Source organism: Cetorhinus maximus, chromosome 22 (genome assembly GCF_964194155.1).
Source record: "Cetorhinus maximus chromosome 22, sCetMax3.hap1.1, whole genome shotgun sequence".
NCBI classification, from domain to species: domain Eukaryota; kingdom Metazoa; phylum Chordata; class Chondrichthyes; order Lamniformes; family Cetorhinidae; genus Cetorhinus; species Cetorhinus maximus.
Genome location: NC_135900.1, coordinates 71,822,341 through 71,836,073, shown reverse-complemented (window position 1 = coordinate 71,836,073; position 13,733 = coordinate 71,822,341). Strand labels below are relative to the sequence as shown.

General features: G+C 43.6%; 1 protein-coding gene across 4 annotated transcripts in view; it reads right to left on the bottom strand.

The window, feature by feature from the left end:
• The window catches only part of tbxas1 (thromboxane A synthase 1 (platelet)), a 242,859-nt gene that overhangs the window by 214,638 nt on the left and 14,488 nt on the right, over positions 1-13,733 (bottom strand). For all 4 annotated transcript variants that reach the window (XM_078568528.1, XM_078568527.1, XM_078568529.1 and 1 more), the window contains exon 2: positions 4,040-4,165. In XM_078568528.1, coding sequence (XP_078424654.1) covers positions 4,040-4,143 — 104 coding nt within the window. In that variant the 5' untranslated portion in view covers positions 4,144-4,165. The remainder of the gene's footprint in view (positions 1-4,039; positions 4,166-13,733) is intronic.

Here is a 13,733-nt window from a genome sequence, read left to right as displayed (position 1 = left end):
CCATGTGGTAAGGGACATCATCTTGATGTCTAAAGATGCTCAAGCAATGTGGTGGTGAACCAGGTCACTGTCTCAATGCACTGAACCAGAAAATTGTTCTGGGTCCAGCTTGTAATCATGGTTCTATGTGAGTTCCTAACCTTAGCCCACATTCTTCTCAACCAAAAGGTGTAGAATGGAGGTTCTACATTTCCTAACTGGGGTGGGGGGGGGATCATTGGAAGTTGGGGAATGGGAAGAAAACTTTAAGTCTTATAGGGGACTTTTGTCAACCACTTCATCATTACTCACACAATGTCTTGGGAGCAGGGCAGAGCAGCAGATGGCTAAAAAAAATGGCCAATACAGTGAAAACTGCAGATAATAATAAAGATGTGTCATTGCACTGCAAGAACAAGTATGAGATCAGCGTCTGCACGATTAGGTACTCTGGCACCAGATTGGAGACCGTTCCACTGATGGTTGGGTCTATCAGGGGAGATGATGGTGCTGTGGTATTGTCGCTCGACTAGGGTAATGTTCTGGGGATCCGGGTTCAAATCCCACCACAGCAATTGGTAGAATTTGCATTCAATAAAAATCTGGGATTAAAAGTTTGTTGTTAAAAACCCATCTGGTTCACTAATGTTCTTTAGGGAAGGAAATCTGCATTTTTACCTGATCTGGCCTACATGTGACTCCAGACCCACTGTTGACTCTTAAATGGCCTACTGAGCCACTCGGTTGTATCAAACCGCTACAAAGTCTCAAAAAAGGAATGAAACCTGATGGACCACCCGACATTGACCTAGGCATCGGAAACGACATCGGCAAACTCATCTCTGTCGATCCTGCAACGTCCTCCTTACTAACATCTCGGGGCTAGTGCAAAAATTGGGAGAGCTATCTCACAGTCTAGTCAGGCAACAGCCTGACATAATCATCCTCACAGAATCATATCTTACAGATATGTCCCAGACACCTCTATCATCATCCCTGGGTATGTCCTGTCCCACTGGTAAGACAGAGGTGGCGGCACAGTGGTATACAGTTGGGAGGGAATTCCCTGAGAGTCCTCAACACCGACTCCGGACCCCATGAAGTCTCATGGAATCAGGCAAAAAATGGGCAAGGAAACCTCCTGTTGATTACCACCTACCGCAACCCCCTCAGCTAATGAATCAGTACTCCTCCATGTTGAACACCACTTAGAGGAAGCACTGAGGATGACAAAGGCGCAGAATGTACTCTGGATAGGGGACTACATAGTCCAACACGAACAGTGGCACGGTAGCACCACTATTGACCAAGCTGGCCGAGTCCTAAAGGACATAGCTGCTAGGCTGGGTCTGTGGCAGGTGGTGAGGGAACCACAAGAGGGAAAAACATACTTGACCTCAACCTCACCAATCTGCCTGCCGCAGATGCATCTGTCCATGGCAGTATCGGTAGAGTGACCACCGCAGAGTCGTTGTGGATATGAAGTCTCGCCTTCACATTGAGGATACCCTCCATTGTGTTGTGTGGCACTGCCAACATGCTAAATGGGATAGATTTCGAACAGATCTAGCAACTCAAGACTGGGCATCCATGAGTAGCTGTGGACCATCAGCAGCAGCAGAATTGTACTCAAACACAATCTGTAACCTCATGGCCCAGTATATCCCCCACTCTACCATTACTATCAAGCCAGGGATCAACCCTGGTTCAATGAAGAGTGCAGGAAGGCATGCCAGGAGCAGCACCAGGCATACCTAAAAATGAGGTGTCAATCTGGTCAGGCTATAACACAGGACTACTTGCGTGCCAAACAGCATAAGCAGCAAGTGATAGACAGAGCTAAGCAATCCCACACCCAACGGATCAGATCTAAGCTTTGCAGTCCTGCCACATCCAGTTGTGAATGGTGGTGGACAATTAAACAATTCACTGGAGGAGAAGGGTCCACAAATATCCCCATCCACAATGATGGAGGAGCCCAGCACATCAGTGCAAAAGATAAAGCTGAGCATTTGCAACAATCTTCAGCCAGAAGTGCCAAGTAGATGATCCATCTCAACCTCCTCCGGAGGTCCCCAGCATCACAGATGCCAGTCTTCAGCCAATTCGATTTAGTCCACATGATATCAAGAAACGGCTGATGACACTGGATACTGCAAATGCTATGGGCCTGACAATATTCCAGCAATAGTACTGAAGACTTCTGCTCCAAGACTTGCCATGCCCCTAGCGAAGCTGTTCCAGTACAGCTACAACACTGGCATCTACCCGGCTATGTGGAAAATTGCCCAGGTATGTCCTGCACACAAAAAGCAGGACGAATCCAACTTGGCCAATTACCATCAATCTACTCTCGATCATCAGTAAAGAGATGGAAGGGTTAATCAACAATGCTATCAAGCAGCACTTGCTTAGCAATAACCTGATCACTGATGCCCAGGTTGAGTTCCGCCAGGGCCACTCAGCTCCTGGCCTCATTACAACCTTAGTTCAAAAACGGACAAAAGAGCTGAACTCCCGAGGTGAGGTGAGAGTGACTGCCCTTGACATTAAGGTGACATTTAACAGAGGGTGGCATCAAGGAGCCCTCACAAAACTGGAGTCAATGGGAATCAGGGGGAAAACTCTCCACTGCTTGGAGTCAAACCTAGCACAAAAGGAAGATAGTCTTGGTTGTTGAAGGTCAGTCATCTCAGCTCCCGGCCATCTCTGCAGGAGTTCCTCAGGTTAATGTCCTAGGCCCAACCATCTTCAGCTGCTTCATCAACGATCTTCTTTCCATCATAAGGTCAGAAGTGAGGATGTTTGCTGATGATTGCACAATGTTCAGCATCATTCGCGACTCCTCAGATACTGAAGCAGTCCATGTCCAAATGCAGCAAGACCTGGATAATATCCAGGTTTGGACTGACAAATGGAAAGTAACATTTGCACCACACAAGTGCCAGGCAATGACCATCTCCAACAAGAGAAAATACAACCATGAAGTTCAATGGCATTACCATCGCTGAATTCCCTCACTATCAATATCCTGGGGGTTACCATTAAGCTGAGACTGAACTGAACTAGTCATATAAATACTGTGGCTACAAGAGCAGGTCAGAGGCTAGGAATCCTGCAACGAGTAACTCACCTCCTGACTCCCAAAAGCTTGTCCACCATCTACAAAGCACAAGTCAGAAGTGTGATGGAATATTCCCCGCTTGCCTGGATGAGTGCAGCTCCCACAACACAAGAATCTTGACACACTTCAGGACAAAGCAGCTTGCTCGATTGGCACCACATCCACAAACATTCACTCCCTCCACCACTGACACACAGTAGCAGCAGTGTGTGCTATCTACAAGATGCACTGCAGGAATTCACCAAGGCTCCTTCGACAGCAGCTTCCAAACCCACGATCACTACCATCTAGAAGGACAAAGGCAGCAGATACATGGAAACATCACCAGTTGGGAGTTCCTCTCCAAGTCACTCACCATCCTGACTTGGAAATATATCGCCATTCCTTCACTATCGCTGTGGCAAAATCCTGGAACTCCCTTCCTAACAGCACTGTGGGTTTACCTACACCACATGGACTGCAGCAGTTCAAGAAGGCAGCAGCACCTTCTCAAGGGGAACTAGGGATGGACAATAAATGCTGGCCTAGCCAGGAAGCCCACATCCCGCATGAATATATTTTTAAAAATCACTCTTCCCAACAAAACTGCAAATTTCCATACACTAGTAAGCCTGTGACTCTCTTCTATTATTAAAAACATTGAACATTATACTGGGGTACAGTTCTACATATAATATGCACTCAGGTCATCTATCTGGGGAAACTTTTTAAACTTTATTTCACATTTGACTGCACTCACCCTTCATACAGTGCGTTACTACCTGTGCTGGTGGGCTCATACTTTGTGACTTCAATGTATTTGTGAGTCAGATGGACGACCGGATTTTAAAATGATACTGACACTTTCTGCCACACATCCAAAGCTAATTCTTATGGACAAGAAAGTAATATTGCAATGAAAATCACAAATAAAATGAAGACATTCGAACTACTTACCAGTACAAAAGGCCAAGAAAAAGCACAAACAGTCCAACAGAAACTGTTGTCCCAGTGAGCTCGATCGAAGCGGCGAGAACCCTCAGGTCTGCCAAAGATGCCATCTTCAGGGTTTCTGCCTGAATCCTGCACAACACCGAAAAAACAGGAGCAACAAATGTCACCAAATTCTGAACTGATCGAGCAATTTGCAACTAGGTGATTTGTTTGACATGCAAATCAATAGGCCAGGAAAGTAAACAGACACAGTAATATTTACCAACTAACTACGCACTGTAGATTTGACAAAACAGCTCACATTCAGAAATTAGGGAAGCTTTTTTCTCCCCTCTGCTCCCTAAAAGAAACAATTCTCCTTTGTGTATTCTACAAACACAGTCCAGCTGAGCTCATTGTGCATACATGGATAATTATTGTATCAAAGATGAAGGGACAATTGATTAGAATGGTACCAGTATGAGTGACTGTGAAGATACTACAGGAAACGGAGATTGTTCTCCTTACAGCAGAGAAGGTTGTGGAGAGATTTAATAGAGGTATTCAAAATTATGAGAGGTTTTGATATCATAAATAGGAAAAGCTGTTTCCACTGACAGAAGGGGTCAGTACACTGAGGGCACAGGTTTAAGAAAATTGGTAGAAGAACTAGAAGGGAGATGGGGAGATTTATTTTACAGAGCAAGTCGTTATGATCTTGAACACATTTCCTGATGGGGTGGTGGAAGCTGATTCAATACAGTAATTTTCGAAGGGGAATTAGTCATATACTTGAAAAGGAAATATTTGCAGGGCTCTGGGAAAACAGCAGGGAAGTGAGTGGGAATAATTGGATAGTTCCTTCAAAGAGCCAGAACAAGCATGATGAGTCAAATGATCTCTTTCTTTGCAATAAGGTTCTACTGATTCTATTTTATGTTAGCTTAGGCCCCATGGCCATCACAGTTGAACAAACATAGTGATTGAAAAGATGTAATGGCAGAATTATCCATCATATCTTAGCTAAGGCTACAAATTTAAGCTTTTTCCATTCCAATAACTAAACGTTGGACAAAGAGTAGAATTGATGAACAGAGAGAAATATTTTTGGATGACTGCTTATCATTGCAGTTTATTTCTCATTGTAAATACATGCAGTAGAATGGATTTTCTGGGATTAAACTGCCAGTTACCCTTCTTGATAAATCTACAGAAGAACCAGTTGGTAGCACAAGCCAAAGGCCCCAGATTTAATGCTCGATTAGTTAGGGTCTCAGAATTACCCTCAGCAGCCCTAGGCAAGGGAGAGAAAAAAAGGGTCAAGCTCCCATTACTTAGGAGATAAGAATAACATGAGACTTGGCGTCCTGTACTTAACATCTAGTTGGTATTTAATACTGACACCAGAGGGCAGTTGATTTTTGGTAAGGTAAACAGCCATCATCAGGTAGATTGTAAATAGTATGGGGCCATCACCCAGCCTTGCTTGACCCAAGTCTGGATTGTGAAGGCATCTGTTTCAGATCTTCCACTCAAGACAGTTGCAGTCATGTCATCACGAAATAACTGCAGAATTGGGCATCAAAATCATTCCACAGAGCCTCGTGATTTACCAAGTCAAATGCTTTGATCAAGTCGATGAATACAATGAAGAGTTACTGGTGTTGTTCTCAACATTTTTGTTAGATTTGTCTGGCAATAAAGACCATGTTGGAGGTTTCTCTAGAAGGTCTAAAGCCACACTGTGTCTCTGGGAGTAGGCGATTCAGAAGAATGCACATCAGGATTTTCCCTGCTACAGATAAGAGGAAAATACTTTGATAGCTTCCGCAGTATGATTTATCTTCTTGAAAATACAATTGTTGCATTCATGAAGTCCGCAGGGGGTGTGGTAGGGGGACAGTGCAGAGGAGGTGGTAGTTCTTCCGTAGGATGAGTACATGGAGTCTTGATGCGAGGAGAAGTCCACCAGCTTTGAAAAACTCAGCTGGAATACCACTGGGGCCATAGGCTTTCTTGATTTAATCTGTTTGATTGCTTGTTGCAGGTCTCCGATCAATGGTGGTTCACCCATGGATTCTTATCACAGGTCCTATGGGATAGCCTGGAGAATTTCGGCTGCCACTGGGGATTCACGGTGCAGGATTGTTCAAAATGTTCTTTCCAGCATTGAAAGATGGCATTGTTATCTTCAAGAGGAACATTATCCTGTGAATGAAGGGATTTTATCCATTTTACCTCAGCCAATAGATAGCCCTGGTGGCTTCAAAGAAGCTTCACACGTCATGATAATTGTTTCCTCTAGGGAGCAGTATACTGTTGGATCTCTCAGGCTCTCTTCCCATATGTCCTCAATCTTCCTGATTTGTCTATGGCATTGACATACTGCCTTCCTAAGTTGCAACCTTGGGTTCTGGCAGGCAATGAAGAGTGCTCGTTTTTGTTCCAGATCACCACATATTTGAGCATTATTTTAGTCGAATTATTCCTGGTGACAATGACGCTCAAACCCAATGGTCTGGGCACAGAAGTCTACTACAGCTGACTATTTGATTTACCTGTTCAGGAATTGAGTTGGATGTGTCAGGATTTTCTAGATTTTTTTGTGAGCTGCACTTGGAATTCCTCTCTTCAGTTAGGCTGTCTTAGGGCTGAGATATTGATCTTCTTCCTCTTGGAATTTTGGGGCCTGCAGCATCTTGGTGGAGGTGGGTGTTCCTCATCAATCAAACAAGTTAATGGTCTGTCCAGAGGGCATCAGTCTCCCGCATGGATCGAGTGATAGACTAATACCAGGAGTGGGCGGGTTGTCTAACGAGGAAAGGTTGGACAGGTTAGAAGAGTATGAAGCAACTTGATTGAAACATTTAAGATCCTGAGGTGACTTGACAGAGTGGATGTGGAGAGGATGTTTCCACTTGTGGGAGAATCTAAAACTAGGGGTCACTGTTTAAAAATAAGGGGTCACTCATTTAAGATAGAGATGAGGAGAATTTTTTCTTTCAGAGGGTTGCGACTCATTGGAACTCTCTTCCTTAAAAAGCGGTGGAAGCAGAGTCTTTGAATATTATTAAGGCAGAGCTAGATAGATTCTTGATAAGCAAAGGGGGGAAAGGTTATCGGGGTAGGCAGGAATGTGGGTTGAGGTTACAATCAGATCAGCCATGATATTATTGAATGGTGCAGCAGGCTCAAGGGCCAAGTGGCCTACTCCTGCTCCTAATTCGTATATCCATATATATACCATTCTCCTGGGGGACGTTAATATCAGGGATGGCTGTGGCTCCAAAGTCTGGAGCGAGCCATTGCAAAAAAACAGGGTTGGAAAAGCCAATGTACATGGTATCCTCCTGCTGACAAAATGTGCTCAACATGGCCTTATTATAATAAACACCCTCTTTTTTCCAGAAGGGGAAATAGGAGCAGGAATAGACATTCCCCTCCTCAAGCCTTCTCCACCATTTGATAAGGTCATTGCTGATTGTGGCCTCAACTCCACTTTCTTCTCTACCCCCTATACCCTTCAACTTTCTTGCCGTTCTAGAATCTCTACAACACAGCTTGAATTCATTCAATGACTTTGCCTCCATTGTTCTACAGACTAACAACTCTCTAAGAAAAAAAATCTCAACTCCATCTTAAATGAGACACCTTATTTTTAAATGTGTCCCCTAGTTCTAGTCTCTCTCACAAGTGGAGGCAGATGTCATTTAGATCTTTGACCCAAACAATGACATCATTCAGGAAGTGCCAATGCCTTGATCTAGCATGTCTCCATATAGTTTTATATTTGTCCTTCTGGAAAATAGGGTGTTTATTATAATAAGGCCATGCTGAGCACATTTTGTCAGCAGGAGGATGCTTTTCCAACCCTGTTTTTTTTGCAATAGCTCGCTCCAGACTTTGGAGTCACAGCCATCCCTGACATTAACGTACCCCAGAAGGATGGTAGTGAGAACTACTTCAAGGTCAGAACAGAACTTTTCCTTAGCATCTTTGTCAGGGTCAATGGTCAAGGCATAAGTACTGATGATGGTGACATCTTGGTTATTGCTGAGCTATAAGCAAAGTGATATGAGTCTTTCATTTGTACAATTGAGAACTTCTGGCAGTGCATCCAAAATCATATTTCAAACAGCAAAATCAATTTAATGAATACGAGAGTTGCTGTTAGCCTTTCCTTTCCAGTAGGTGTATCCCCCTGCTTGTTCTTTCAGCTGCCAGGAAGATAGGTCTCCTCGAGGACGGCGATGTCAATTTGGAGTCTTGATGGTGATCCCACTAGGCGAGTTGCCCCAGCCAGCAGAAAGTGAGACAACCTATCTTTTCTAGCCTCTTCCACATTTGGGATGAGCAAAGGGTATCCTGAAGATGACTACTCAGTCACAGATGCTGCTGCCCAAGTACACCTCTGTTAGAACACAGATCTCTAACGATCTTCACTCATCTGTTGCCTGTGTGCAGATTCTTGACTAGAGACTCCCAGGGTCAAAGACTTGTCATCAATCCTCCATTGCCACAGGAATTGGCAGATGGACTCTGGTAGAAGCCTTAGTGACTTCATTTAATGTGGGAACCTTGGGGCACCATCATTGCCCACATGATCTTGACAGGTTGGTGGTCAGATTTCAGTGAGGTATCAAACCACAATGACTGGGACTACCTTGCCGCTGTAGCTTTCTTCCGCCTTCGCAGCCAATGAGGCACATGGTCTTCCTTCACCTGTTCTGCCATTGAGAACTTTTTGGATTGCACTTTGTCAGACACTTCCCCAACCTTGCTGCCATGGGTGGCCCTACAAGAAGCAAGGAGCTCCTGACGGCATCACTCAAGGGATCATCAGAACACACAAGGTGCTCCAGCACATCAAGGTGGCAATCCATCGAGAAGCCTCTCATCACAGATTACCCAACATGGTGAAATGCTTTCCTGTGCCAATTGGAAAGTTAACAGATCCCCTTAAAACAATTCTTGGTGATTCTTGAATGTTAGTCAAACAGCCTTTTCTCCAATGTCCAACATTTTTTTAAAGAAACTAGTAAACAAAAGGCACAAAAACAAAAATAGCTGGAAAAACTCAGGAGGTCTGACAGCATCTGCGGAGAGGAACACAGTTAACGTTTCGAGTCCGTATGACTCTTCATCAGACTCTTCATCAGTAAACAAAAGGGTTCACAGAAATTTTAAAGTTTTTTTTAAAGTGCCCCTATAATCTTTCACCATAGTTTTACAGAACAGGGTCCTAGAGATTAGTCTTTAATTCCTGGAGACTCCATGGAAATCCTGGCGGACTGGCAGCCCAAGTCACCGTCTTCAGAAGAGCAAAAGAAAAATTCTACCTATAGTGGCAATATGCATTTTCTTCTTTGAAAGCTGTCATGCATCATCGCCAAGGAGGTTAAGTATAGTCAGCGTCCGCACATTTAGTTATTACCAGGAGAAGCCAAAATCGGAATAAACCTCAAGATCTAATTCTTCATCAATGTTATTTTCCTGAACTCTGCTCCAAATCCAACTCTGTCATTAATCAATCACAGCTGGAATGGAGTGATGGGAATCTGTAACCTTTGGACTTTGACCGCAGCGCTTAAAGGCAGCCTGAAAAAGTAACTTGCAGTGTTTATTTTGCTTGGGCTAGGTATTAAAACAGTCTGTGCAGATGGATGTTAATAATCCCATAACAATATATAGAAGAGTTCATCTGGCATCCTTACCTCAACTTACAAACAAACTGACTGGTCAGTCATCCATGGCTAAACAAAGCAGTTAAAGATAACATAAAGGTAAAAACTAAGGCATGCCAAATTGCAAAGGTCAGTGGCAGGCTGGAAGATTGGGAAACTTTTAAAGATCAACAAAGGGTTACTAAAAAAGTAATAAAAAGAGCAAAGGTAAGTTATGAAAGAAAACTAGCGCAAAATGTAAAAACTGATAGCAAAAGCTTCGACAAGTATATAAAAGGAAAGGGAGTAGCTAAAGTGAATGTTGGTCCCTTGGAGGATGAGACTGGGGAGTTAATAGTGGGGAACGCAGAAATGGCAGAGACGCTTAATCAATATTTTGCCTCAGTTTTCACGGTGGAGGGCACTAGTACCACCCCAATAGTAACAGGTAGTGCAGAGAGTATAGTGAAGGAGGAAGTTAGAACAATCATCATCACTAGAGAAAAAGTACTGAGCAAACTATTGGGATTAAAGGGTGACAAGTCCCCTGGACCTGATGGCCTACATCCCAGGGTCTTAAAGGAAGTAGCAGCAGAGATAGTGGATGCATTGGCTATAATATTCCAAAATTCCTTGGATTCTGGAAGGGTCCCAGTACATTGGAAAAATGCTAATATAACGCCCTTATTCAAAGGTTGGGGGGGGGGGGGGGGGGGGGCGCGCGCGCGCGCTGGAGAGAGAGAGCAGAAAGTAGGAAACTATAGACCAGTTAGTTTAACGTCTGTCGTTGGGAAATTGTTAGAACCCACTATTAAGGAAGTAGTAATGGGGCATTTGGAAAGTCAAAATGCAACCATCAGAGTCAGCATGGTTTTATGAAGAGTAAATCATGTTTGACTAATTTGCTAGAGTTCTTTGAAGATGTGACAAGCAAAGTGGATAATGGGGATCCTGTAGATGTAGTATATCTGGACTTCCAGAAGGCCTTTGATAAGGTACCGCACAAAAGATTAATACACAAGATAAGATCACACGGAGTTAGGGGTAATATATTAGCTCAGAGGATTGGCTAACCAACAGAAAGCAGAGAGTCGGGATAAATGGGTGTTTTTCTGGATGGCAAGCTGTAACTAGTGGGGTGCCACAGGGTTTGGTCGTTGGGCCCCAACTATTTACAATCTATATTAATGACTTGGATTCAGGGATAGAAGGTACTATAGCTAAATTTGCAGATGACACCAAAATAGGTGGGAAAGTAAGTTGCAATGAAGAAAAAAGAAATTTACAAATGGATATGGACAGGTTAGGTGAATGGGCCAAAATTTGGCAGATGGAGTTTAACATGGATAAGTGTGAGGTTATCCATTTTGGTCGGAAGAATAAAAAGGCGACTTATTATTTAAATAGAGAGAAACTTCAGAATGCTTCAGTGCAGAAGGATCTGGGTGTCCTCATGCATGAATCACTGAAAGCTAGTATGCAGGTACAGCAAATAATAAGGAAGGCAAATGGAATTTTGGCATTTATTGCTAAAGGAATAGAGTATAAAAATAGGGAAGTGTTATTGCAAATGTACAAGGCATTGGTGAGACCGCACCTGGAGTGCTGTGCACAGTTTTGGTCCCCTTACTTCAGGAAGGATGTAGTTGCATTGGAGGTGGTTCAGAGGAGGTTCACTAGATTCCAGAGATGCGGGACTTGTCTTATGAGGAAAGATTGAGCAGTTTAGGCCTATAATCGCTAGAGTTTAGAAGGATGAGAGGAGATCTAATTGAGGTATATAAGGTGCTAAAGGGGTTAGACAAAGTAGACATGGAGCAGATGTTTCCCCTTGTGGGGCATTCTGGAATAAGAGGCCATAGTTTTAGGCTAAGGGGTGGTAGATTTAAATCAGAGATGAGGAGGAATTATTTTTCTCAAAGGGTCGTGAATCTGTGGAATTCACTACCTCAGAGTGCAGTGGATGTCGAGACGCTGAATAAATTTGAGGAGATAGATTTTTAATTAATAATGGGTTGAAAGATTATGGGGAGAGGGTGGGAAATTGGAGTTGAGGCCAAAATGAGATCAGCCATGATCGAATTGAATGGCAGGGCAGGCTCGAGGAGCTGAATTGCCTACTCCTGCTCCTAGTTCTTATGTTCTTATGTTCATTCACCTAATGGCTTGCTGGTATAAAATAGCTGACATAACAACAACATAACTTCACACAGAGTAATTCTGCAGTGTCTTATCACCATATAAAAACATGAAATCCAATTTAGCTATGAAACACAAAGCCTTATTCAAGTGATTCACCAAATTCCTTCAATTGAGAGCTAGACTTGTTGTTGGCTGGGATGGCGCTCTCATACAAAAGATAGGTTCCTGGTAACGTCAATGAGTAGCTTCCTGGACTGATTTTGATCATCTAAGCGGATCAGAGAGAATTTTCTTGGAAATCTGAAAAAAACAAAACCCCAGAAAATGCTGGAAGCACTCAATTAGCTGGGCAGAATTTTCCTATCTGTCCACCAATCTCCCTCTGCCCTAACTGGCCTGAGTTTCCATGTTTCTTCACCTCTCGCAGGACGGCCTTTGGGTTGGGTGGGGAGTATTTGTATTGTAGTGCAACATTTCGTACAGGAAATGTAGATTTGATCTGTGATAGTTTGAATAACGAATTGGCCGCTTTGTGAAGTTGCCTCGGCAAAAAAGATGGGCAGTTTGCTTGCCTGGGGTTGATCTGCTTTTTCCTTTTACCAGACTCCTGGGACATTAGAACTTGCACAGCTTTGCCAGGTTTTCCCACTCCGCTTCTCTTCAACTTGGCCAACCTGCTTTAACTACTCAGTCTGAGCCACATACCCCTCCTTTATATATCTCACCACAATTCTTGGGTCTAATGCTATCATCACGTGTGTCAATTCATTATCTCCTGACTTCCACCTACTCACAACTGCTCATAAGAACATAAAAAATAGGAGCAGGTATAGACCATTCAGCCCCTTGGGCCTGCTCTGCCATTCAATAAGATCATGGTTGATTTAGGCCATAAGACCATAAGACATAGGAGCAGAAATTAGGCCATTTGGCCCATCGAGTCTACTCCACCATTCAATCATGGCTGATAAATTTCTCAACCCCATTCTCCCACCTTCTCCCCGTAACCTTTGATCCCCTTACCAATCAAGAACCTATCTATCTCGGTTTTAAATACACTTAATGACCTGGCCTCCACAGCCTTCTGTGGCAATGAATTCCATAGATTCACCACTTTCTGGCTAAAGAAGTTTCTCCTCATCTGTTCTAAAAGGTCTTCCCTTTACTCTGAGGCTGTGCCCTCAGGTCCTAGTCTCTCCTACTAATGGAAATATCTTCCCCACGTCCACTTTATCCAGACCTTTCAGTATTCTGTAAGTTTCAATCAGATCCCCCCTCATCCTTCTAAACTCCATCGAGTATAGACGCAGAGTCCTCAAATGTTCCTCATATGTTAAGCCTTTCATTCCTGGGATGATTCTCGTGAACCTCCTCTGGACCCTCTCCAGGGCCAGAACATCCTTCCTGAGATACGGGGCCCAAAATTGCTCACAATATTCTAAATGTGGTCTGACCAGAGCCTTATAAAGCCTCAGCAGCACATCCCTGCTTTTATATTCTAGTCCTCTCAAAATAAATGCCAACATTGCATTTGCCTTCCTAACTACCGACTCAACCTGCAAGTTAACCTTAAGAGAATCCTGGACTAGGACTCCCAAGTCCCTTTGCACACCAGGTTTGATTGAGATCTTAACTCCTGCCTGCCCCCCATAACTCTTGTCAACTCAGCCTTGAATATAATCAATGACCCAGCTCCACTGCTCACTGGAACAGAGAATTCCAAACACTAATGATGTTCTGAGATAAGAAATTCCTCCTCATCCCCACCTTAAGTGAGACACCCCTTATTTTTAAACTGTGTCCCCGAGTTCTAGATTCCCCCACGAGGGGAAACATCCTCTCAGCATCAACCCTGAAAAGCCCCCTCAGAATTTTATGTTTCAATAAGATCACTTCTCATTCTAAACTCCAAT